The sequence below is a fragment of the Athene noctua genome, chromosome Z, assembly GCF_965140245.1.
Source record: "Athene noctua chromosome Z, bAthNoc1.hap1.1, whole genome shotgun sequence".
Taxonomy (NCBI): domain Eukaryota; kingdom Metazoa; phylum Chordata; class Aves; order Strigiformes; family Strigidae; genus Athene; species Athene noctua.
Window position 1 is genome coordinate 74021730 of NC_134077.1, and position 27104 is coordinate 74048833.

Here is a 27104-nt window from a genome sequence, read left to right on the forward strand (position 1 = left end):
CAGTTACAGCTATTAAATTGCTAAAACCAGCTACATCTTCCTCCTCAAACTGTGCCAGTGGCCCATTAACAGTATAAATGCACTTAGGTCCATTAGAGCTTATACAAGCCAAGGCTTCAAAGCTCTCTCTTTCCAGAGATTTATAAGTCTTTTACCTCCATCAGTACACTACACACTCAAGCATGTTGGTAAAGCCACCACTGTGTTTTCTCACACCAAATTTTATTCTTGAGGCTAGCTGAAGCAGCAATTTCAAGATCTGCTTACACATACAACTCACTAATTTCAAGCTTGCAGCTTCTCTGAAGTAGATTCACACCAAGGGAGACTGCAACTTGACAGGCATCTTCTATAGTGTGGACTTAACCACTGCATATTATATTGCTGTTACTGATTTTATTATCAACTGAAATTAAATTGTTTGATTTTAATATAAGTATAAAGAGATCTTTTAGTAAAAATCATTTTACATTCATTGTACTTTGAATCTAGCAACCAACTGTTACTCTAAAATCCCCTGTACAGCGCTGTACCAAGGCCAAAGGGATTGGTCATAATTGTCTAGTAGGAACGGTTAGAACCTAGGTAACAAAACACAAGATGATTTGTAAACTGATTTATAATACATACATAGGACTAGAAGAATGCAAGTAGTTGTCAAGGTCCAAGATTAATGGGAACTGAGGGAAGTGACCGTAACAGCTAGCAAGTACCTGCCAAGAAAACAATGTCCTTAAGCAAAAGGTAATTCCGGCAGGGGGAGATCACAACCATTGACTCATGGACCACCTACTCATGTTACACCCCAGACCCATTTCTAGACATTTCTAGCTTTAAGTGTGCATAACCAGAAATAGGAGAATGTGTTAATGATTTCTTAGAAATTGTATGTTTATGTATGAAGACTTAATGAATATGTATGAGTAAGTTCTATATAAGGTGTATGATTCTGGTGCCTGGCATGTGTTGTTGGTGAGAGCACTCCCCTACACGTCTGGCTGTCAATAAAGTAGTGTCTGCTTATCTGCATCAAATTGGTGTTGGTAAGTTCTTATTCCAGATTTTTGGTAACATTGCTTGTAACAAACATTTCTTATTTGTTACAAGCTGCTATACCTTCATACTTACATTGCATTTTTCCACAATTCTATCTATTCTTTATGTTCTCTGTAATTTCTTAGAAATCAACTGATTATCCAGCATAACCATTTCAGAATAGACAGTATTTCTCATGCAACATTTTATTGTAAAAATAATTTGAGATTTACAGTTCAGATCTCTTTAACCTTAAGCACATTCTACAAGTTTGTTCCATTCTGGATGAAGCTGTACTTCAAGAATTAAGACAAGAATATCCAGTCTCACTGTAGATTCAGAAATTCATTTTCACTAGAACCATCAAGTGAAGCCAACAAATGCAGCAAAAGCTGGAGTAAAGCTATGGCTTGATACTTTTATTCATACACATGCAGAAGAGTGTAGGCAGTTTTGAAACAGCACTCCAGACAACTAAACCTATGCTAATCAGAAAAATACTCTAATGCTAGTTGAACCACTCTGCAAGATAGACATTTGGTCATTTAATGGCCAGAGACTTTTATGAATGATCTTCTAGGTCCTTCTGCTTCATGGGTTCACTTCTCCATGCAGGCAGCTCATTTTACTTCTGCCTGCAGAGACTTCCTTTCATTAGCCGCTTTTTGTTTTTGCTGCATAATTTCAGAGTCTCTGTGAAGAAAAAAAGTTGCATTTCATATACTGGCTCTCTGTTTTTCGAAGTAGAGTCTCCTCCAGCTTGGTTTTGCCCTTTAACAACCCCCATTTCAAGGGAAAAAGATTAGTATAAAACTTCTCAGTTAGCCACGAGCACACTGTTTCTATTATCCTGTTGCTTCCAGTACAGTACTCCATGAGGTAGACAAGTTACTTGGTTAGTAGACTTTATATAATTCTTTCGATTTTAGAAGGACAATGGGTTAAACACCTTCAAGAAAGTATTACACAATATTTTCATGTTCATACTAGGCAAAAAGCTGCTCAAAGGAAATAAAAGCTTTACAGGTCTTACCAAAAATAAATCTATTTAACAACAGATACTGTAAAACCTACATCCACTGTTTATGCTCTGATATATGAATGGACTGTGAATCAAAGCAAAGCAATTAAATGCTGTTTCAGCTGAAACACTGGGTTCCTTCTGACCCGTTTTATTATATCACAGAATCACAGAATGGTTTGGGTTGGAAGGGACCTTAAAGATCATCTAGTTCCAAGCCCCTTGCCATGAGCAGGGACACCTTCCACCAGACCAGGTTGCTCAGAGCCCCGTCCAAAATGGCCTTGAACACTGCCAGGGAGGGGGCAGCCACAGCTTCTCTGGGCAGCCTGTTCCAGTGCCTCACCACCCTCTCACTAAAGAATTTCTTCCTTATATCTAATCTAAATCTACCTTCTTTCAGTTTATAACCATTATGCGTCATCCTATCCCTACACTCCCTGATAAAGGGTCCCTTCCCATCTTTCCTGTAGCCCCCTTTAAGTACCGGAAGGCCGCTATACGGTCTCCCCAGAGCCTTCTCCAGGCTGAACAACCCCAACACTCTCAGACTGTCCTCACAAGGGAGGTGCTCCAGCGCCCGATCATCTTTGAAGCCCTCCTCTGGACTTACTTGAGCAGGTCCATCCCCTTCTTATGTTGGTGCCCCCAGAGCTGGACACAGAACTGCAGGGGGGGTCTCCCAAGAGCAGAGTAGAGGGGGAGAATCACCTCCCTTCGACCTGCTGGTCACACTTCTCTTGATGCAGCCCAGGATATGGTTGGCTTTTCCCTCCTATTATGCCCAACCATTTCACTCAACTTTACTAGATCTTACCTCTGTTTTCTCTGAGAAGCAGACAAGCTATCTTCTTTCCTTTTCCCTTTGTGAATCTCCTGAGTCTTCTTCAGGTTCTTTTGGCGGGCAAGTTCACGCTGGTTCCCACCTGTAAGATAACATACGGTTTACAAAGGTACCACATTTTATACATGGTTTGCATGTGTAGAAATCCATTATAGAGGTGGTAAGGCTTGGCTCAATCTGTAGAGCTGGTATGGCAGTATCTTCTGTAGTTGGTGGTATCTTCCATCTGTCTCTCCCTCCAGTGCATAATGGAAGGCAAGAAAGCCTGTTAGTTCTCACATTTACATTTGTACAGGTCCCATGCAAAGGATCACCAAAATCCATTCCAACATTCCTTCCAGAAACACAATTCAGATTCACATAAAAGACTGAAGGCCCCTCAATAGCCCAGGCAAAATGACGACAGTAACTCATCCCAAGAAGAGCCATCCTCTCCTTCTCAAGATTCCAGCATCCAATATAGCTTACAAATCAATTTTAGACTGAAAGAATAGCATTAAAATGAGGGCAGCCTGAGAGAGTTTATAGGCTTAGAGAGTTTATAGGCTTCCTCAAACTCTTTCCATGGCCCTCTAAGAAATAAAAAAGCAATTGGCTGTATCTGGGTCCAGAAACTTCTACTTCCTTTCAGTCTGTAGTGTGTGCTGGGTTTGATTGAGTGGCAGAGTTTTTGGTAGTGGGGGAGGGGGCTACAGCAGTAGCCCCTGTGAGAAGCTTCTCAAAAGCTCCCCTGGCTCCAAGTCAGACCTGCCTCTGACCAAGGCCAAGCCAATGAGCAATGGTGGCTGTGCCTCTGTGATAACATTTGAGTGATAATATTTAAGGAGAAAAACCTGAGAGGGGGTTGAGACTTGTGAGGAAGAATTGTGAGGCATGCACCTATGCGAACACCAAAGTCAGTGGAAGGAAGGAGAAGTGGTGAAGATGCACCAGAGCAGAGGACCCCTCTGTATCCTGTGGTGAGACAGCAGGGCCACCCTCCTGCCACCCATGGAGGTTCACAGTGAAGCAAAAGGTCACCCTGCAGCCTGTGGAGAATCCCACACTGGAGCAGGCAGCTGCACCCAAGGGAGGCCAGGACTCTGTGGGAAGGCCCCGCTGTTGCAGTTCAGCACTGGGAGGACTGAAACACGCAGGAGTGACCTATGCCAGAGCAACACAGGAATGGCTGCAGCCCGTGGGAAGAACTCATGTCAGAGAAAGTTCATGGAGGGCTGTCTCCTGTGAGAGGGACCCCACAGCAGAGCAGGGGAAGAGTGTGCAGTCATCTCCACCCCTCCCGAGGAGGAAGAAGTGTCGAACTGACTGCACGTCCCTCACGCTGCTGCAGGGTGGGGAGAAGGTAGAGAGATCAGGAGCAGAGGTGAGCCTGGGAACAAGGAGGGGCCAGTGTGTTTTTAAGATGTGGTAATGCTTCTCACTGTCCCACTCTTAAGTGTTGTTTGTCTTTGTTTGAACTGATGTTCTTTTTCTTCCCCTAATGAGTCAGTCTTTTGCACATGACTAACTGGTGAGCTAGCCCTCCCTATCTTAATTCCTGAGTATTTTTCTTCATTTTCTCCTTCCCAATCCTGAGGGAGAAGTGAGTGAATGGCTGTGGTGCTCAGTTGCCCTCTGGGATAAACCACAAGCATTGCCATACAAAATCAGATGGATTCCATAACATCCCATGGTCAAGCACCATGAACTTTTTTAAAGTCTTGCTCATAACCAAGCATATAACTAGCAGTTATGGGCCTCACATGTATTTGTAGAAAGAATACACTTCTGCAGATGCCACTTAGAAGATGACTTAGAAGATGACAGTTAACATATATGGGAACCCTGGTGTGGGGAATACAATGGAAGATTGGCAAGAAGGATTGTAAACATACTCAAGTGACTTGCAGCTGGGGTGCTAAAAAACACATATATCACACTAACTGTTGCTTAGCCCTGTGTGTTTGATGGGTAAAATGTGTGTTTAGATAACACAGGACTGTGAGAAACTCAGAGGCACCTTACTGAACATCCTTGAGATCCCTGCCCTGCTATGGGAAAGATCAAAGCAGTGGAAAAGTACACCTGTGAAAATCCCAGATATATATACACAAAAGCAGCAAGCCCGAGATCTTTTTCTCTCTTCGCCTTTTTCTGGCCAGCAAGGACTGAGCTCCATGATGCCTGCATCCCCACTTGCATGCCTCTGCCTGAGATCCACCAGGTCACAAGGTAACAGGAATGAATTTGCTATCTGCACTTGTTTTGTGGTTGTTCCTGTGTCCTGCCTGTGCTCACACACTTGGCTTTACTATTTACTGGATAAAGTCCCCCAAACTATTTAACACAGGATTCATAATGTATTATTGGGCTCTCGTAACCCAGAAGCTCAGCCTTACTATAGGAACCATGAAAGCAGACAAGACCACACAGTACACAAGTAGCTCTATGTAGGCTTAATAAATTTTTGCTCCAAGGCAGCTGACATGTATGCAGTAGGAGGCTATGCCAGCTATAGAGCTTCAGCCCAAGATTTTGTTTACCTACCAGAGCCCCCTTCAAAGAAATGGGACTAACAAAGCTCAAGACACAACTAAAACTCCAGTTCCTCAATAAGATGCCTTGTTTAGAATAAAACGACTTACTACTTCCCCAGAACAGGTGAATGTATATGTCCCTGCACAGAGTGGGTAACCCTGATGCTCTTCACCTGCAGGATTATTTTCATGCTACTGAAGGAATTAGCAAACAAGCATTCAGAAGTGTCCCGTCCATGCGCTATTATGGGTTTCTGTTCACAGCTTTCTTTCCTGTGCATGCTTTTTAGATTTCATTGTAAACCAACATCTGTATTTTTCAATCTTCCTTATTTTATGAGTTCCTCTGTGTAGGTGTTTCCTTAACTTGGCAGCAAGGGCACAGTTATAGTTGTTCTACCTCCTTTGTCTGTGATGGACCATTAGTCCATTCAATTAATTACACTCAAATACTATCTGTCCCCAAAGTCCATGTAGAAGAAGGACCACTATGTGTTCAGAAACTTAGGTAAAACAGCTAACTATATCTAACAGTACTGGTGTTGATTAGAACTTGATGACTCATGAGCAGATGATACATTCCAGGCTATAAATGGTTCTTGAGTTTCATGGTGCTCCGGAAGCATTAATGTCATATGAAGACAATGACCTGTCAGCAATGAGCATGTCTTCTGCAGTGCTTAAGGAAATTAAGTAATTTTTATTATGAAAAGAGAGGCAGGAAGTCGAAACACACTGCTCTAGTAAGAATTCACATAGCAGTTACCCTCCACTGCACTTCCCTGTCCAAGCAAACATTGTGCAGGGTGTCTGCAGAGTTATTCCACACACATGGTAATGTTAAGAACATATTAGTTGTTTAACCTTAAATAAGTAAGTTCTAAATAGAATGAACCGCTTAGACTTGTAAGGGTGTGTGGTGTGTGATTTAGTATGCTGTTCACTTAGCGTAAGTAGCTAAGCTTGTCAAAGCCTTAGGCCAGCAAGCTGTAAACTTTTGCTTAGATTTACTGAACTTGTATTGAACTTGCACCTACTCAAGCAAAATGAGGCCTTCAGAGCCAGCACAAACCAGAAAAAGGATACAAGTGTCAACAGCAGCTGTAACTAGACAAGGTAACAACCTGCCTGGAGACAGTGAAGAAATCCAATAAGGAATCAGAAGGTGTTGGAAGATTTCAGGCCAGAATCACCACTGGACCAAAGGGCACATGAAAGATGCATGGAGAATGTGTGAAGGGGGGGATGCACAATCTGTAAGGGTATAATTGTGCAGGGATTTCTTTGTTTGGGGTTCCTCCCCAGAGACACCCAGCTCGAGCTGATCCTGCTGCTGTACTACTATTAATTATTTTTTATGAGATTCGATATCTAAGGCTCTGCTTCAGGAAACCTAGAGTCTGAACTACAGAGCAACTAACACCGGACTGATCTGTTGCTTCTTTAACAGATGGTAAATTTAAGAACCAAACTGAATGGCATCACTGAAAAGCTTGTCTGCCACTTCTGCACAGCAAAGCAGAGAAGGTAGAAGAGCACTGCAATACACACACACGGCATACAGAGCCAAACAACTCTTTGAAAATAAACTTACTTGTACCACCCTTACTTCCAAGTAAACATTGCCAAGGCCTGTTTGGCCCCATTACTTCACCTGGGTATCCCTAGCTCCCAGGAACATGGTGCTGCTTTCTACATTCTGCAAGATCAACCTACATCTTCTATGAAGCATGCTTCAGTCCTGAGAGAAGGCAATTCAGCTTCCTCTAATGGGAAATTCAAGCATACAGGTCAATACACCCTTCCTGTTTATACCTATGTCTGAACACTTCCATCCCTGCCTGACTCTGCAAGACACAGGCCTTACTTCAACCTGTCCCCGCTCTTCCAACTTCAAGATCTGGCTATTCATCAAAAGGAAGATAAGCGAATGACCTTGAATAGCACTAGAACAAGTAGTAATTATCTCTACTGTAAAGAGGTCAAAGAGAATGGCAGTAAGGATTGGCTACTGAGGTCATCATCCCTAGGGTACTTTCTAAGCAGCAAAGGATCTAACCACATGGTAGATCTTCAGGCAGAAGAAAAGCGCCTGCCACAGTGTCCCAAAAATAAAAAGCAAAAGTAAGTAGAGCCATGTGATGCAAGAACAAAGCAATAATGGAAGACAAGTGACAAAAGAACCCTCCAATTCATCTAGTCATCACCATCTTCAAAAATACATTCAGTTTTCAGGTACCCTGAAATATGGCACAGCAACAAGTACCATGAATTTATGAATTCAGAGGCACAGTAAGTAGTTGTTAATAAGCAATCAATTTTTATTGTTTTACTGTATGTCCATTTGAAATCACAGCATCTAGCCCAAGTCTGATTGGCAAGAAAGCGCTGAACTCTGAAAACATGTACTAAAGCTAAGACTAAAGCTAGCACACCACAGCTTTATGTCTATTATTTCAGATACTCTGTTAAACCAGGTCATCCTAAAATTAAATGTTATCCTTTTGCTATGCTCAGCTGGGGGAGATGCTGTGCCTCTTTTTAACCTTAAGCTGTTTATTCTAGCATCATACAGAATAGGGGAAAAAATATCAACAAAAGCCATAAACCTGTCTCTTCCTCACATTCAAGATCTGATCGATGCACAAACTGTTTATGATCCAGGTCTTCATCTGCACTTTCAGCAGTACAGTAGCTTCCAAGCTATGTATTTTTAAGTGTGAATGTAAAAGCAACTCCTCAGTTAAACACAGGCGGTTTCTGTACTGTCAAGTACAATACTCAGAAGCCAAAACAGTAACCTCACGAGTTAAATGAGCCAGACTATTCTAGTTCACAGCTCTCCGCCATTTTAGAGTAGATACACCAACGTTACTTTTGAATAAGGTGGTGATTAGCAAGGCCCGTTGCCCTTTCAACGACAGCCTCAACAACCACCATTTAAACAATGTCGTATAAAGTGTTCGGCAGCGATGTAAAAGCCCTTTATTTACAAACTGGACGGTAGCCAGGACTGAAACTGAGCGTATGTTCCAGCATAGCACCACCTTTCTTGCCCTCTCCCGCCCTCAAACACAGCTACGCCAGGGAACGGAGTGAGAATGTTTTTCCTCCAAGCCTAGTGAGGTGGCAGGATGTGGGAAGCCTCAGCCCCACCGGCCCAAGCACTCACCGCGGATTTCCCCACGGGGGCCATAAGAACCAAAACCCGACGGCAGCACCACACCACGGCCGCCCCGCCGGACCGGCTGCCGGGCAGCCCTCGGCGTCGCGCCCTAGCCGCACTTCTCCACCGGCCCGGAGCCGACCGGCCCGCCGCCGTGCCGGTGGGGCGGCCAAAGGCCCACCGCCCGCTCACCCGACAGGGCCCCGGAGCAGCCCCCCTGAGGACTGCCGGCACTCACGTGTCATCGCGAGACGCTCAGGCCACGCAGCCCCGCTGCTGCCACAAACCCGCAGGGCAGCCTCCCCGCCCGCAGCCGCCGCCGCCCGCCTCCCCGACTGTCCCTGACGCCCCTTATAAGGCCTCGGCTGCCCCCTGACGTCATTGCGGGGCGCGACACGCCGGCCAAGGGCCTGGCCCAATCAGCGGGCCGCGGCCGGGCGGGGGCGGGCGGAGCAAAGGGCGGAGACGCCCTCGGGGTAGTTGGGTGCGTCGCTACGACCCCGACCGCTTCCGCGGGGTGCGGCCGCGCGCGGCGCGCGGTGGGCTCTGGGAGCGCCGGGCTGCCGTAAAGTGAGGGGAAGCGTCGTGGCGGGTGGCAGGGCTGCGCTCGGCCTTGGGGTGAGCGAGGGCGGCACAAGCTGGCTGGGCTCTGGCCAGGGGCGGGAGGCTTCAGAGGAGGCTGTGGTTATACGAGTGGAGGAAAATGGGGTTTTGAACCGCCGTTGTATAAGAGTACGTGCGTTTTGATCAAGTGGAAAAAGAAATCCGTACAGAGCATTGTTTGTTAAAATCACCAGATATAGTCAGAAAAAACCAAACCCAAAACAGTTGGTTGCTGCTTTCTTTGGGCACTACTCGCCTTTTCTAGTTTTGCCCGCTGAGAGCGAAAACGTAATTTACCCGAGTATGTGGGGGTTTTTTAATGCTGCCCAAGCTCTCCCACAGAAAAACATTTACAGCTGCAGAATGTCGCAAAAGGATAAAAGAGAAGAAATTTAGCAAAAGGTAAACCGCGATGTTTCTCATACAATCGGCAGCTCAGAATCTTGTTTTGTTTTGTAGCCAGAATCACTAGCTATAAACATGGTTGCATAGTTCTGGGATAGAATTACTGTTAAGATTTATGACCGACAGAATGCTGATCTGAAACCATGCTTTGGAAAATTCCTATTTTTGTGTCCTTTAGGTGAATATAGCTGATTATAATATGAAAACCACACTTTTACAACTTGCTACCTCTTCATGAAGCCCCTCACTCTTTGAGCATGAGTACATTAATAGGTAGATACTGTGACTTTAAATGAAAGTTGTGATAAGTGATCAAGGGTAATTTGCAGATCAAACGGGGTTTTTAATAAAAGGAATGATCTTGCTGCCACAGATCTGAGAACGTCCTGTCTGTCTGGCAAGGGAGAAAGGACTTAAGTACGAGGTTGCAAGATGTACTGTCTCAAGGCAACTGTTAAACTGCAATCTTACGTTACCATGACAACTGTTGAACTTTTGTCTTTAAGTTTAGACCTTAGTGTAAAAAAGATGTTTTGTAATTTACAACTTCACAGCTCCTTGTTAACAAATGCACAGCTCCCATTGTTATGTGACTGAAAGCCTATTTGCTCAAACCGACAAACCAACCTTGAATCTAGCGCCAGCCTTAAAAATGTTATAATAAGAAAAAGAAGCTGAGAGGCGTGCTAAAGATGCGACCTCCGTGAGGATAAAAAGGCTGTGTTACTTGTTGGAATTTGCGAGCCTTGGGTAGAGCTGCGACTCCCCGGCCGTCCAGCGCGCTGTTTTTTGCTTTCCTACCTTAATAAATGTTTAGTGAATTTATTTCAGACTCTAGTGATTTAATTCAACTATAACAAAAGTGAGTCATAAAACTAGCCAATAGATGATACTGTGGTAAAATGCTAACCAATAGTTATGTATAGAGGCGTGTGCTTGTGTGTTCAGCATCAAATAAACACGGTGTGTGTTTGTAACTCAGTGTGCTGGCCACTTGGAATGCCCAGCACCCTTTTCTGTGCTGCACTGTAATAAACACAGGTATCTCAACTCTGCGTTAACTGGCTCTTTGCAGACGGTGTGACGAACCCTGTTTTGGGACAGGAGCCTCCCTTGTTTGCTTAAAATTGATCATCGTGTGGAAAACTAACGCTTGGCCAGCCGTTTACCAGGTGCCTGAATTAAGAAAAAAAATACCGAAACAAAAAGTCTCCCGGGCGGCTGAGGAACCACCCCCCAACCCGCGCAGACGCCCCGCCGCCCCGCCCCGCCCCTTCCTGCCGCCGCACGCCGGTGCGTTGCGGGGCGCGGCGGCCCGGGCGGGGGGATGCCGTGAGGCCGTGGAGCTGCCGCCGCACCGGAGCGCGCGCCGCTGCCGCCGGGTTCGCGGGCGGGCGGGCGCGCGCGCGCCTCTAACGAGCGTCAGGAGCGAGCTGACGGCGCCATGTTCCGCCGCGCCCGCCTCAACGTGCGGCCCAATGTGCGGCCCGCGGGCAGGGTCGCCGGCGGAGCGGCGGAGCCGGACCCTCACGGCTTGGGCTCCCCGGCGGCGGTCAGAGCAGGGGCTGCGACGGGAGAGGCGGCCGAGCCGGCGGCGGCCGTGCGGCAGGCCGAGAGGTGAGTCCCAGCGAGGGGGGAGGGCGGATGGGCCGTGCCGCGGGCTTCCCCCGGTGGGGTCGTGCATGGACCGCTGCCACCGCCCGGCCGTGGATCCCCGGGAGTGGGACGGGCCTGGGGAGGTGATGGGGCTGCCCCCGCCGCCCTTCGGAAGCCCCTGTGGATGTAGCGGTGGCTGGCTCTCCAGTAACGCGTTCTGTCGCGGCCTGTCGGCTCCCGGCTGTCCCTGACTTGGGTGGGAGTTGTCTCGTCTTGAAGACCTCCTGAAATAGGGGCTGCGCTGCCCGCCGGTGGGTGCCGAGGGGCAGTTGTGTATGTGGTGATCGCGCAGCGACTTCTGGGTGTTTGATGCATTTGCAACCTAAGCAAAACGTGCATTTCTTTGCCGCCGTTGCACTGGAGGTGCTTGAAATAATATAGAAGTTAAGACTGCAAAGGAGGGGCCTAGTGTTGTCCGATACTCAGTTTTTCTGGCACTGCAACAATAGGGAGCTCCAGTTTGCTGTGTACAGCAAAAATGCTTTGCGCTCCGTAGCTGAATGATTTTGCATTCTTACAGCATTTCCTGTTTTTTATTTACTTCATGCGTTAGCGAAGGAGAACTTTCTGGGTTTTTTCTTTTTGATTTTTTAAGTGCTCTTCATTGCAATGGAAATGAATAGTAAGGTTGGTCCTATCCTTCAGGACATCCCTGTTGTGGATTATCCCGGGCTGACCGCTAAACCCTGAACAGCCTCTTTCCTGCCCCGCCCCCCCCCCCCCCCCCCCCCCCCCCAGTTCCGCGGTGGGATGGGCAGGGAATCGAAAGGGCAAAAGTAAGAAAACTCGTGGGTTGAGATAAAGACAGTTTAACAGGTAAAGCAAAAGCCATCCACACTAGCAAAGCAAAACTGGGAATTCATTCACCACTTTCCATCCACAGGCAGGTGTTCAGCCATCCACAGGAAAGCAGGGCTTCATGCATGTAGTGGTTACTTGGAAACTCAAACGTCATCACTCTGAATGTCCTCCTTTCTTCATTCTTCCCCCAGCTTTTACTGCTGAGCATGACACCAGGTGATATGGAATATCCCTTTGGTCAGTTGGGGTCGGCTGCCCTGACTGTATCCGCTCCCAGCTTCTTGTGCGCTCCCAGCCTACTCACTGACAGGGCAGCGTGAAAAAAGGCCTTGATGCTACGTAAGCATTGCTCAGCAATAGCTGAAACATGCGTGTGCTGTCTGCCTTGGTTTGGTCACCGATCTGAAACATAGCACTGTATGAGCTACTGCAAAGAAAATTAACTCTCTCCCTGCCAAAAGCAGTACAGACCAGTTCTTCGGGACATTTCCCAGTCTGATAATTGCTCTTCAGAACAACATTCTCACTTCTTTTAACTAGCTGGCTTTGCCTCTTACATGAATGCTTTTGTTCTTTTAGTTGAAATTTGTCCTTTATGGCATATTAAAATGTCTTCTTACAGTCTTCTCTGTCCTGTGACTAGAAATTCAGGTACCAGACTAGTTGGTGTGGTGTGTCTTTAATAAACTCATGCTGCCTTTTATTCAACTTGTGTCTTACATCCCTTATATTTATTATTTTGATATTTAAACTTGTTTATCATTGTGCTGTAGGGATGTCTTTCTTTAGGAATTTATTTATAAAATTTGTGTGTTACAGAGATCAGGTTACTGAATCTTTTGTTACTCAATAGTTTTTTCTTAAATGAAGATAAAGTTGCTATTTTAATTATGTGGTACTGTTGCTGATTTATTACAGACTTTTGTGTTTGTAATTTAATGGGTGCCTCAGTGTAACGTAATTATAAGTTTCAAAACTAGACACCAATGCTTCTCTGAAAGGAAGAGTATTCATGTGGCTTGAAAAATAGACTTTTGCTATATAATAAGTAACAAGCTTATAAAATATTTTCCTCAATACATGTGGAAAATATCCAAGTGTACGAATCCACAAAACCACATCCTGCTGTTTTAAAGTGGAGCAGTTATAAGAAATTTAACACTGTGATGGAAGAAGTTTGCATTGAATACAGTGTACAAACCTCTTCAGTTTACCAGTGTAGTGAAATGTGTGGGATGTGGCTAGGAACAAGCTTCTTCCAAGGTACAGGTTTGGGAAATGTTGCACTTAGAAGAACAGATGTGGACTGCTGGAGCGCTGTGGTAGATTCCATAGCTCAGCTGAGACTCTTGGGGGAACTTTTAGTTCTGGGAGCAAGTAGAAAAGGCACAATTGAGAGTGCTCCCTTCTTGCCTCTGTCACCCTAAATTCCACTGAATAGCTTCTTCAATTTTTTTGGTTGCTTTTGGAGGTGTACAGCAACGAGATAGGAGGGAGTAGGCCTAGGAATTTATTGCAGAGTCGGCAGTATTAGCTTCTTGGGGAGGTGTCTCTCTAGATGATGCATTTTAAAGATTGGCCACCTGGGTGTCTCTGAAGATTCAGGAAGAGTGGATTTGGGGGGAAGTCACACAGTTTGATTTGTTTTGTAATTGGTAGAATTGGTGACATACAGCACAGCCTGTTCGTTGTGTGGTCTGCAAGAAAAGGCAAATGTGAAAGTATCTTGCATATTTATCCTTTCAACCTAAGGCGTTCCCTTATAGCTGCTCAAACCTCTATCTGTAGTGTTAGTTGCTTTGTTTTGTTTTCAAAATGCTGAGTAGGTTTTGTTGATTATCAGGGAAGTGAAAATTCTCGGAGTGTAAGATTTATTTTTTTAAACGCAGTTTCTGCGAAGTTATATTTAACTGTTTAGAAACCTGGTGTGGCACTGATTAAAAACTCTACAAAGCACAGGTATGGGGAAGACAAAGAATTACTTTCCACTGTCTCTTGTTGTACAAAAACCGGAGGATGTTGAATGGAACGTGCAAGGAAGGACCTCATTCGAAACACACAGACAGGCATCGTGTAGTAAGGCTCCTGAACTCATTGCTGAGGGATGTTCTGTGTACTAGAAATGTATATGAACTTGCAGTGTGGGACAAAATGATTCAGCCGTTTAACAGAGGCTGTTAAATGCTGCAGGTGATGTTTCTGTATTTGCCTGAGTCACAGACAGTAGCTGGAGAGGATTTGGAAAAGTTTTGCTGTATTTTTTGCTCTTCTATTCCTTCAAAGGCATTTGCTTCTGACTGTTTTTGAAGATGGCTAAGTGAACCACGGGTGTGGTTGTCCTTCTCTACAGACAGAAGGCATAGTTCCAATGTGAAATTAAAAAAACTCTTCATGACTCAGTTAAAATTGTGCTGCAGTCTTACTGTTAGCCACAGCCAAGGAGCTAAAGGAGGAGTGTGTAGATTTAGAAAGATCACATGTTTGGTAATTTTGCTTGCACTTTGAAAATTATTTCTGCGTAAGGGATAGAGAAAATACTTAAATAAGAAAGCTTTCCAAGGACGCTAAAAGTTGTTGCCTCTGAAAGGCTACTTTTGATGTGTTAAGTATGAGCAGTAGAAGCACAGCAGCCAGTTTGACTGCTGAAGTTGTTTTGGACTTAGCAGTTTACATATCATCTACTTGCAAATGTATAAGAGGAATGTTTAGACTGATTGTAAGACAAGTCATGAAACTGCTTGTTGCATATAGCTCTATTAAAATGTTAATATGTCACCTATGTTATGTGAGTTATTTTATGTTATGGTGTTTGGTATTCTCAGCTGAAAGTAGAGAGCCTTCTAAAAAAAGGGGAGGGGAGGGAAGGAACATCTAAGTTTAGTGTTATTGGTCAACTAGCTTGTAGCAGTAACATTAATATTAGAAAATAAAATACTAGCTTACAGTGATTAGTTTGAGGAAATACTAGCTACAGGTTTGGTCTAGTTTGGCTTCTTATATATAACTGCATTTTTTGTAGAACTGTGTTTATACTAATTGACAGATAAACATATCTTGAAAGTAAGAGTTACAAATCTGTCACTGTAAAGTATTTCAGAATACTCTTTTAAAAATTTTCCAGTGATGACAAGGCTGATAGCTCAAATGACGCTGGAGAAGCTAGTAAACCTGCAGAGATGCCTGTGCAGAGAAGAAAACGGATCTCCACCATGCCCAATCTTGTCAAACCCAGAGCTGGACCTTCATCTGTTCAGCATTCTGCATCAAAAGCACCGAGGCGAGCATCACAGACTCCTGATGTCAGTGCTTCATTTCGGAAGGATTCCTCTCCATCAGAAAAGACTAATGTTGAAAGCTCTTCAAAGTCTCCCATGCTGCCTGAAAAGAAAACACCTGTGCCACAGGTGCCACAGTTTTCCCCACTAAAAAAATTGGTGAACAAAGAGCAAACTGTAGGTATAGCTGCTCAAAAAAATGATGATACTTTGCAGAAGAATGTACCCTCCCCACTCAAGGAGAGACCAACACAGGAAAGATCAGGAATGCAGGAGGAAAAGCTGCCTATGCAACCTGCTCCTGTGAAAGAGAAACATGTGTGTTCTGACCGTGAAAGGATCCTCAAAGCTCGGAAGTTAAGGGAAATGCTTAAAGAGGAGTTGAAGAAAGAGCGGATGGTAGGCTTCTTTGTTGAGCAGTGTTGATCTGTGAAGAGCAAAGATGTGTGATTCACCTGACATACATTTTCTCTCTGTAGTAGTGTTTTCTGATGATCATCAGCTGCTTACTGCTAATAGTCTGTGATTGTCATGTAACTCTGTATGGGTTTAGTCTTTCTATAAGCATTAGAAGCACATTGTTCCCTCATAATACAGATTTCTTGTGAAATTGTGTATGCTTTCATTTGATTGGACCCACAAGCCTTTTTGGCATGATATTACATTATAGTCAGTATTGCATTTTTGAAAGTTTTGCAGTTGGTAATACAATGGACAGGTGTGCTGTAGGAAGCTTGGGATTTGGGGTTTTTCATATCCTTTCCATTTGATCATTGCCTGAATTCTGTAATTTTTAATAACTTTTCACTTGTACCAAGTATTGAATTTCTCCGAGAGGGTAAGTCACTTAAGGGTCTGTGGTGTCCTCTCTGACAAAGGTACACTTTTAAGATAAACTTACTTGAGTTGTTGGGGGCAGGGGAGGGAAACGATCAAATGCACCGAATGGGGTACTTTGTAAACAAATACTCATTTGTGTAATCTAAAGTACTTTCAGGGTGACTTTAAGGTTGTTTTTTCTTTTCATATGGAAACAGTTGAAACACAGGCCTCCAATAATTGAAGGACATTCTCCACTAGATCGTTCGAAAATGACCATGAGAGACTTGATATACTATCTGCCAGAAAACAATCCTATGAAGTAAGTATGTTTCTTTCTCTCTCCTTAGCTTAAATTATTTTTCTTTTTCTACGAATTTAATAATTGTGAAAAGCAGAGCTCTTGAATCTGCAATATTAACACAGATGGAGTATTGTTGCAATGGTAATGAAAGCTTCCAGACATGTTCACATCTGCTCAGTCTTTATACAAAAATGAGAATGGAGATCAGTGTACTTGTTGAAATATAAAAACACGAACTTCTCCCTAGTGTTGATTTATCTCTGTACACATGCAGAATAATAGAAAATAATTTTTTTTTCCTAGTGACTGTTAAATTTTTAGTTATGGGTGCTAGGGATGTTACAACTGCCTGCCAAATCTAGTGGACCACGGGAAGCTAAACATTTCTCCCTCCTGGGTGCTGAAGTGCAAAATACACTGCAAGACCCATGAGGTCTCTCCATTCCAGCTTGATGGATGTAGCTGCTACTGTTCCCTTTGCGGGTTTTGTCAATAGCAGGGCTGAGTGAGCGTCCCAGAGGAGCATGGATGCAGGGAACACTTATGCAGCTGGCTGCACAGACTACCGCAGACAGAGCAGGGCCTTTTCCTGCAACTACCAAAAAAAAAAATCACATGAACACAAGTACAGCTATCCAAGTCCTATGCTTCCGTTCAGTAATGAGTTTTCTGTTATCACCTGCTTATTAATGTTTGTGTGCTTATGTGTTCTATTTATCACTTTCCTTGTTATTTTTTCTTTTAAGTTGAATAGTCCGAAGCAAGTAATGAACCAAATGCCCTCAAATTCTCTGTACTCGTACAACGGATTACTGCATTAAATCATATAAATATTTGTCCTTTGTTTATACAAAAAACCAAGTAAAATTAATTAAGAAGTGGTGGTGGTTCATTTAGACTCAAATCTAGATGTGGTAACAAAGAAATGCAAACAAGCTTTGCTTCTTTGTCCACTAAAAGCAGGTTTTGTGGAGTGAAGCAGAAATGTATCTGTACAAACATTCATGTCTAGCTTTTTGTAAAATTCTAGGTCTTCATTGGCAGAAGAAAAAAGAACAGAAAAAAATTCTGCACTGGGTCAAATGAAAGAGTAAGTTTTGGTGATGGAAGTACTAACAGTTAAAAAGTTTTCTGATGTTGGGGGAAAGAAACATGTTTCTGTGGTAATACTAACTGGCAGTCTGTTTTGACTATTCCAATATCACAGCCCTTTTTTATAAAAAATCATGATTTAGGAGGGGAGAGTGGTTAAAGAACATTTTGCTTCCAGTATTACGGTTTTGGATTTGTCCATTTTACAATAGAATGAAAAGCAGATTCCAGAGTTTATGTATTGACTAACTTGCTGGTGGGTTGCATTGCTGCGTGGTTCATTAAATCATTGAATGTCTGGCATACGGAGCAGCAATTCAAAATACTAACAAAAGTAATATTTTTGCTTGATCTCTTAAAATTGTAGACATGAAGAAAAAAGCATTCCTGATCATGAAGAGGAAGATGAGGAGAAAGAAGCAGAGAATGGGGAGGACAGTCAGGATGGTCCACTTCTAGTTCCTCGTGTCAAAGTAGCAGAAGATGGTTCAATTATTCTGGATGAAGAAAGGTAGCAAATTCTGTGCATGACTCACAGACAATATATACTACATTGCTGCTTAGTTTGTGGATAGAAAACAGTTACTTTGGACAGGGACAAATGTGAGTTTATTTGTGTTGAGAGTTGAGCTTACCCTAACTTAGGAAACAGTGCAAATATGTGTCAAAATATGAGCAGCAAGTTATTTGCATCTCAGTAGTGGCAGACTCTCCGAGAAATGTTTCTGAGGAAGAAGATAGATGGGAATAGGTCATATTTTATTACAGTGAATGAATACTGATTATTTGTCAAACTTCCAAATGTTTTCTATTTAGTTAACTTGTTTCTCACAGTTACCAGTGTCTGCTGACTGTTATTCAGTTGTCAGTATGATCTACTCCAGCTTTGCATCCTGCTTGTTGCTGCTTTTTCCAGCTGTCAGTGTTTTCATTAACTTTGCTTAGAATATGGCTTTTCAGAATAAGATTAGCAAAATATTGAATTTCCTGAATGTATTATTAGAATGAGATTTAGGCCAAGGTGTAAGGATAGATCAGTCCTGGTAGAAGAATTTGAAAGTATTCTGAAAGCGTATGGAGGGGCTTTTGTGGTTTTGCAAAATAATCTTCTTGAATGTTAAAAAGACAGGGTTTTTTTAAAGGATATTTAATTATGTCTGTACTATATCTTATAAAAAGGAAAAAGCAAGTTGCACATGCTTAGTAGGATAATGGTTTCTTGCCGCACTGTCCCATTAAAATACATATCAATGTATGTAATGATTAAGCCTGATTACATAGTACAAACTCTGATTTGTGGCAGGAAAATAGCTAGCTTATAAACATCTACTATGTGTCTTGTTAGCAATATTTTCAAATAAGTCTCTTTGTGTCTTTGGTTTTCCAGTTTAACTGTAGAAGTTCTAAGAACAAAAGGTCCATGTGTTGTAGAAGAAAATGATCCCATCTTTGAGCGTGGCTCTACAACTACATATTCCAGCTTCAGAAAAAGTTTTTACACAAAACCATGGTCAAATAAAGGTGAGTATATTTTTGGTTTCAAGTTTTGAATCTGCAGAAAATTCTTAGTTTTCCATGTATGCTTTGTACTCAACAATTTTTATTTCCAGTGGAGTAAATGAATCTACTTATATGTGATGTAGTCTCAATCCTCCAGACTTTTACAACAGGCAGAGCTCTGATGTTTACTGTGAAAATTGTCATATTTAGAAAAATTCCAGTGCCTTATGATATGCAGGCTACCTGTGAATTTTTTCTGCCATGGAAGTTTAGATGCTGTAGAAATGCTAGTCTGACTTATCAGAACCATAATTTTGGATTATGGTGTCAAGATATTTGAGCTCTATATGGAACAGGTAGCACTTCTTAACATCATCTTCACTTGGTTCTTCCAGCATGGGCATGAATAAATTGTATAAGCCATATCTATGTGGGCTGATTTCAGTGCACGTGGGCAGCTGTGTCTTTATGAGTGGGTAGGGGTTTTTTTTTAATACATGCTTTGAATTACCTCTAGGCCAACAACACTGTGCAAGACTTTTTACAATTGGAACTGTTTTTCTACAACTGTAGATAAAAAAAGTAACTTCAGAATTCACTGTTGTCCTGGTTTTGGCTGGGATAGAGTTAATTTTTCTTAGTATCTAGAGTGATGCTGTGTTTTGGATTCAGTAGGGATTTGGTACGAGAAGAATGCTGATAACACACTGATGTTTTCGGTTGTTGCTGAGAGATCATGGACTCCAACTCCCCATGTCCTGCCCATGCTCAGGTGTACAAGGAGCTGGGGGGGGAGCACGGCCAGAGCACTGGACCCAAACTGGCCAATGGAATGTTCCATATGATGTAACATCATGCTCAGTATGTAGAGAAGGGTCAGCTGGGAAGGAGGGGGTTCTGTCTCTCTTCTGGGATTGCAACGGTGGGGGTCTTGGTATTTCACAATTGCTAGCCAGGAGTGGGCTGGGTATTGGGCCAGAGGTGGTGAGCAATCGCATTGTGCATTACCCCTTTGTACCTTCTAGTATTGTTTTATTTCAGTTATGAAACTGTTTTTATCTCAACCTACAAGTCTCCCTTCACCCCTCCAATCCAACCCCCCACCTCCCGGACAGGGGAGTGTGAGAGTGGCTGCATGGTGTTTGGTTGCTAGCTGGATTTAAACCATGACAACTGCACTGCTCTTGGAATGCACTCTTTTCCTCTTAACCAGTAATAATGGAGATCGAAGAAAGAATGTGTAAAAATGCTGTTTTCTGTTTGTGGCTGTGTTCATAAAAAGCATTTACAATTTGGAATTGGCTAGCTTTGATTTACTAGGTTTACAAAACGTATTTCTCATTCTTCAGTTCTGTAATAGATTAGACAATTCTTTCTATTAATAGTTTATTCAGCAAATGTTATTACAGTTACTTAGGTGAAATAAAACACACTCCAGCTCAGCTGAACTTGGCAGCCACAGTATATAGCCTTGAAGTTGTTGATCTCATTCCATTAAGTTTGAAAGGTGTTTTTCAGTTTAGGCAGCAAGAAGGAAAGTTAATAGAGTACTTAAGTGTGTGTATCTTCTTTTATTTATTTTTTTTCCTCCAGAAACAGACATGTTCTTTTATGCTATCAGTATGGTAGGAACAGACTTCTCCTTGATTGGACGGCTGTTTCCTCATAGAGCCAGAGCAGAAATTAAGGTAAAAATTAAAGCACTTAATAAAGCAATTAAACATCTGTTTTCACTCTTCTCATTTGCTATTCCTATGCTTCTTTTATTAACATTGATAATTCTGAAGTTAATTGGCTCTGTAGCAGTGCTTCTTTAAATACTTACTACCTCTTGGGAATGGGTATCTGAAACATTAATATGCTGTATTGAATTCTGATCAACATATCTAGTAAATCTAACATACCTAGACACAGTTTGTTTCCATTTTAATTGAAGAATGCTGATAAGCATAAGTGAATGTTTGGTGAGGGCCTTTTGTGTTGCCTCTTTTATGGTATCCAGCTGGGAGAATCTTTGATATTTCAAAGCTTGCTTAGATTGGAAGTAAGGACAAAGATGTTGAAAATAATAAAAAATTATGACTGTTGATAAATACTGGGGATAGATTTTATATTTAAAAATTAATTACAAACTTGTGTTCTGTGACTGTGCTTGTAAGTTTTAACAGCTTTAGTTGGTAGAAAATTTTGTTACATTGAAGAATTGCTTATCTTGATCTGCAATTTTGAACAATCTATTGTTGCATTTCTTGCTTGCTGAAAAAGATAAATATCTTTGCTTTTAGAACAAGTTCAAGCGTGAGGAAAAAGCTAATGGATGGAGGATAGACAAAGCTTTCAGTAAGTAAAGTAAACATATACCATCCTATGAGTCATTAAATGGTAGTCTTTTTTAATGCTAATTTTTGTGCTTTGCCTTGCTTGAATTAATTATAAGAAAAAGTGTTTGCTCATAGGTGAGTTAAGAAGCTGGGGAATCTTAGGTTTTTATAACAGTCGTGGTTCACAGTAAAGATTTTTAGGTTTAATTTCTGGCTTTCCTATATGTATCATAAACAAGATTAATCTTTCCTGTGTATATGCAGTTGAAGATTACTCTGATTCATGGGTATTTCTAGCACAGTTACTTATTGTAAACTGCTTTGTGCATTATTTGAATAAGCTACATAAGTCCTAAAGCAGTGTGTTAATATGTTGTTTGATATTATGGTACAATTCATGATTTGTCACTACTTAAATTTTGTAAACTGCTGCGTACTGTAACTTTTTTTACTGTTTGTTTTTCAAAACCAAACTACCGTAATCCATATATATGTCACGTCTAGTACCTGCTCAAGTGATACAGACAGTAGTGTCAAAAAGAATTCTCTATTTAAATTTATATAACCATCACTTTTTAATACCATAACGTACTTTTTAATATCATAACATGTTTATAACATGTTATAACATGCTATAACACTTATTATAATTAACAAGTTGTTAACATTATTATCAACATTATTATATTATTAACATGTTGTGTTATAACATGTTATAACACTTTTTAATGCACTTTTTAATATCATAACATGTTTAATATCATAACATGATTATTTTATGGAGCAGAAATTTGAAAAGTATACCAACTCTGAAGTCTTTCCTATTTCTTTGCTTTAATCCGATAGAAGAAAAGCGTCCATTTGATCTTGAATTCTTTGCTCAGCTGCTTGAGAAGGTCTTAGCAGATGAGGAAAAGAAGAAGCAAAAGACTGTTAAAAGCCAGAAGCCAAAGGGAAAGAAGCCATCACAGCCTCAGAAGAAGCTAAAAGGTACTTCAAAAGAATGCTTGAGATAACATTGCAGAGCAGTGGTCAGTAATGTGTTGCTAATAGAGGAAAAATCACATAAGAAATACTTTCCTTCCCTGTTCTGGAGAGGACAAGAGGATCCTGGCTTCATAACATAACTTTTTCAGATGTAGGTTACTGATGTGCAGGATGCTATTAATTGATAATAGCTGGTTTCCTGAGGTGCTTTTTCTCTGGGCAGGAATGCGAGACCACACTGAGATTAGTGCTCTGCCACAGTCTGAAGCACTGATATTCTAAATGGCATATTCTAATTTAACAGTTGATAACTATCTCTCTGTGTTGCTAATGAATTCACTTCTAGAATCCTTGGGCCAAAACCATATTTTTGGCAAGCTCTTCTATTACTTTTTAATTTAAATTTTTCTGGCATTTAAAACACCTCCTCACTTAGGGGTTCTGGTTCTCCTTTAATTATAATTTAACTCCCTAAGTTTGAAGGGTATGATTCTTTTCAGGGAGTCTTGTAAAAGTTGTTTCAGTTTTCTGGCCTATTCAAAATAAAGGGTAAAGGTTATGTTTTGTTACTGTTGATTACCATTTAGTGTCATCTTACCTCAGTACCTGTTAAAGGCCTTTCTTAGATGTACTTAAGTTTAAAACAGTTCTATTGACACAATTTCATAAATTCCCTGCTAATTCTGTGGGGTTGCTCAGTTGGTTGTGCCACAAGGACCCATTTTCTTTTAAGTAGTATTGTGGAACAAACAAGTGAACAACATTTTTAAAGGGGATGCTAGCCAGGAAGCAACATTGCTGTTTAATTCTTAAAAATGACATAGTTTCTGCTTTGCCATAGACTTGATTTCAGATTTTTTAGGTAGAATGTCTCACCTGTTAGGACTTACAGCCACATACAGAAATTCTGTTCGTAGACTTCAGTGGTAGATTAAAGGTACTTTATGTGTAAAGCAATGTGAATATGCTTTTCTGCTCCTCTTGCATTTTTGGATTTCTTGATTACAGGGGAGCAAGTTTGTGGAAGAATAATAAAAAGGCCAAGGAAAGGCTCTTAGTGGTTGATATTCTGAATAAATACAAGATCAAGACAAAATGTCCTGAAAAGGGGAGGGGGAGAATTCTAGAAACTCATTAAACCCAGAAGAAACTTGTGAATTATTAGCAATATAATAATTCAGCTTTCTTATATAAATAAGAAGAATGAACTAAAATACACTTACTGATCAAAATTGCTTTTTCATGGCATACTCTCTGCAACCATCATCACCTCTTTGTGCAGAGATGTAATTCTTTTCAGGAATAGCAACGCCTATTTTTCATGGATCCAAAAATGACTATATAACCTTCTAAAAACATTTACATTGACTTTACATCCTATATTGACTTTACCCCAGTGTTGTCCCATGTACAGAATATGTTTTGCATTTAGTGTTGAAGTTCATCTATGCTGAAGCTTTTCTGCTGAGTCAGTAACTGACTTTTCATGGTCCTGCTCATACACCTGGCAGTATATTGGCAGTGATGTATGAATTCACAGGATGTTGCTAGTGGAAATATCTTTGCGATTTGTGGTTCCTGATACTCTACTAGGCTATTAACGAGGAACCATATTCTCTCAATAGGAAAAGCTGCCAGCACAGAAGCTGCTAATGATCAAGATGATCTTCAGGAAGCCAGAATTTCAGATGCAGAAACAGAAGCAGATTCTGTGATGGCTGAGAAAGAAAATGAGGAATCTTTAGGCATTTCTGAACAGGCAGAAGAACAGGTGGCATTAGAGCCAACATTAGCAAAAAAGAAGAGAAAGAAGAAGAGAAAAGATGATCCTGAACAGGAATTAGAGAATCTTCCAGAAGAAATGGCTGTCCCTTCAAAAATTGCAGAAGGGAAATCCTCTAAGAAAAGTAAGAGGCAAAAAAGCTCACTTTCAAACATAAAGACACTTCAAACTTAAAAACGAGAACTTGGGTTTTGGTTTGTATCACTGATCTGCCTTGGGAGGTAATAGAACAATGCCTTTCAAAATCAGCTTTCATACTAAATCTAAACATTTTATTTTATTTGAGAACAGTTCTCTTAAATCTTAATACTTTGGAATTTTCTACTGGGGGTTTTTTGTCTTAAATTAAATCTTGCTTCACTGTAGCTAGAATTTGAGAATTGGAATTCTTAAGATGATGCCCAGAATGTCCAAATTGGTTTCATTCTTATTCATTGGCAGGGAAAAATGTGGTATGTGGTGCACACACTGATGGTCATACTACCTGTAGAGAAGAATTGGATAGTGTTACTGAAGAAAAACAAGATGAGACTGCTGCTACAGAGGGAGAGAGATCAGAGTCCTGTTTACCAGTGGATGACATAATGGAGAGAGAAAGTGATGTCAATTTATGCGGGTAATGCTTACAATGGAAAACTTAGGCAGAATAAAAAATAGTAAACTGGTTTTATTTGCTCATGCTAACTGGCACAGAATGGGCAGGTTTTTGGTTTCTGAGGACTGTGCTGTGTTTTAGTAACCTGTTTTTAATTTATACTCTCAGTATGTTTTCTGCCCTGATGGGCTGCCATTGCAAAATTAGTTTGCATTAATACTAAAATCCTACGCAAAAGTGCTTTCACTTTTTTTTTTTTTAGAGTGTTCATAGACTATTGGCTTATCCTAACTCCTAAGATTTCTCTCAAAGCACTGCTTGGTAATGCTGCTATAGTGTTGCTATACACTTGGAATTTGTATCTGTTTTTAATAAAATGGTTCTTGTGGGAAAGGAAAGTTGCTTGGGAGGCAAGCTTTGGTTTCAATTTTGGGCATTCTTTTACTAGAAAGTGAATGTTTTATTAAACTTGTTATATAAGAAAGCGGTAAATCTAAAAAGTCATTATGAAGCTGTTACGCTTCTTCAGAATTTTGGGTGTTGTTGTATTTAGCTGTATTGTAATTGTTTGTTATTCCATACAGATTTCCAGAAACTTTCATGTGCTTTAAACCTCATTGGAAGCATATAAAGGAACTATATTTGTCGTTGAACGCAACACAGATTGTTACAGAAGATTAGGGGGGAAAAGCTTCTCCATACAGTGTTTATGTTAGTAAAGTCTGTTTTAAAAAGCTATATAGTCTTTTAAATGGGATTTTAATGTCATCTTGTAATAGCCTTGTAAAAGTACAAAAGTTGTTTTAAAGCTCATCCTGCAAATATCACTGAACTTGTCAGATTCTTTCAAACACATGTAATTATTTAATGTCAAAATTGCATAATTATTCTGATCTATCTGTAAATAATAGCTTTTTCCTTACAATACACTGATAGAATTTTTTGTGTGCTTTTGTTGATTTCAGCTTTGAAGATAGCAATTATGTTGTACTAGAAATAGAATCTGCTAAACTGAGAACCCTAGATATTGGAGATGATACATCACAGGAGAGCCAGATTTCAGAGTTACTGGTTTCAAAGATTAGAAGCAAGGGACAACCTGAAGAAACTAGAGAAACCAAGGTATTTTTATTTTTTATGTAGTTCTTACTTCTTAAGATCTTCCTCTTTACCATTAAAAGTGTTTTTGTAGATCAAAGCTGGGTTTTGATTGGTTTTATGATGTTTTTACCACTGGGTGAAAAAAAAGTAACAAGCCTGAGAACCTCACCAAAATTTAAATACTATTACTTTGTCTGGCTTTTATGGGTTGTCTGTTATACTAAATTTAATCAGAGAGTATACTGTGCATGCCTGGCTTATGTCACAGTTTTAACAGCTGAACGATTTTAGGCATTCAAAAGTGAAACAATACAATATCAACAGTAAAATCTTGGAACAAGATTTGCTGGCGTACATTTACTAGCATGATGTTGGAAACTTATTTAAGAAGGATGAGCACTGGGTTGGTTGTGTTGCCTCAGAATGAAAACCTGTATAAAGTCTTGTCCACTGTTACTGGCTGCCATGAGGTGTTTCAGGAAAGATATAAGAAACCGGACCAAGATTAAATCGTCTTTCTTTTGGGTGTGTTCTAATCAGGTCCAGCAGTTTAGAAGCTTCCTGAGATTGTCTGGTTTCTTTTGAAGTCTTTGATGTACCTCTCACGAGTTTGTCTAGCTGATTTTTGCATCTGTCTGTATCTTTGTGGTAAATTGTGTACTACAGCTGAGAGTTCATTCCTTTAATTATTCATTTAATATGAAAAATGTATTCTTTGGATTGTTTTAAGCCTGATGCCTGATAGTTTAATAGGCACTGTACTTCCATTGTTATGTTCCTGTTCATCGTCTCCAAGCTACTCTTGTTTATAATGCCACTTTTTCTTCTCTCCAGTGATTTTCAAACCAAAGAATCCTAATCTTACATTTCTCCTCATATAGAGAAAGTTCCATTCCTATGATCATCCTTCTATCCTTGCATCATTGTCATTTTTGGAACTTAGTATCATACTCTTTAAAGACTTATGCTGAGGGGGAATGAATTACTTTATCTTGTGCTTTCTGAGATGAAGAGTGATCTTACGGCTAAAGTCTGTGGTGAGAGGTTAGGAAATTCTAAGTGTTGGTGATTCCCTAATGTGATGGGTAAATTACTTGTCCTTTGGCCTTTATTTTAGATACTGTTACCTAAAATTTTGTCTTAATGGAAAATCATCTCTACTTAAGGTCTTTGAAAATACTAAAAGCCTGTACTTAGAAATGTTGTAACACAGTTTCCTGATATTAGTTAGAAGAATATATATAAAAATCAGTGAGCTGGACAGGGCAATGTGCTACATA

General features: G+C 41.0%; 2 protein-coding genes across 4 annotated transcripts in view; one reads left to right on the forward strand and one right to left on the reverse strand.

Moving 5' to 3' along the window:
• Window positions 1-1225: 1225 nt before the first annotated feature.
• On the reverse strand, window positions 1226-2986 carry LOC141973804 (small EDRK-rich factor 1-like; the record flags this gene model as incomplete). Its single annotated transcript, XM_074932718.1, has 2 exons — window positions 1226-1728; window positions 2874-2986. Coding segments are annotated over 2 exons (186 nt in total), but the record flags the coding sequence as incomplete, so codon positions are not given.
• Window positions 2987-10918: 7932 nt separating this feature from the next.
• BDP1 (BDP1 general transcription factor IIIB subunit) overlaps window positions 10919-27104 on the forward strand; it is a 53498-nt gene continuing 37312 nt past the window's right edge. Inside the window, exons 1-13 of one of the 3 annotated variants that reach the window (XM_074931557.1) lie at window positions 10919-11207; window positions 15169-15721; window positions 16360-16463; window positions 17476-17535; window positions 17905-18048; window positions 18925-19058; window positions 20631-20725; window positions 21323-21377; window positions 22205-22348; window positions 23045-23047; window positions 23971-24252; window positions 24570-24744; window positions 25689-25845. In XM_074931557.1, the coding sequence (XP_074787658.1) occupies window positions 11035-11207; window positions 15169-15721; window positions 16360-16463; window positions 17476-17535; window positions 17905-18048; window positions 18925-19058; window positions 20631-20725; window positions 21323-21377; window positions 22205-22348; window positions 23045-23047; window positions 23971-24252; window positions 24570-24744; window positions 25689-25845 (2079 nt within the window). In that variant the 5' untranslated portion in view covers window positions 10919-11034. The remainder of the gene's footprint in view (window positions 11208-15168; window positions 15722-16359; window positions 16464-17475; window positions 17536-17904; window positions 18049-18924; window positions 19059-20630; window positions 20726-21322; window positions 21378-22204; window positions 22349-23044; window positions 23048-23970; window positions 24253-24569; window positions 24745-25688; window positions 25846-27104) is intronic. The other 2 variants (XM_074931555.1, XM_074931556.1) reach the window with 2 other exon arrangements.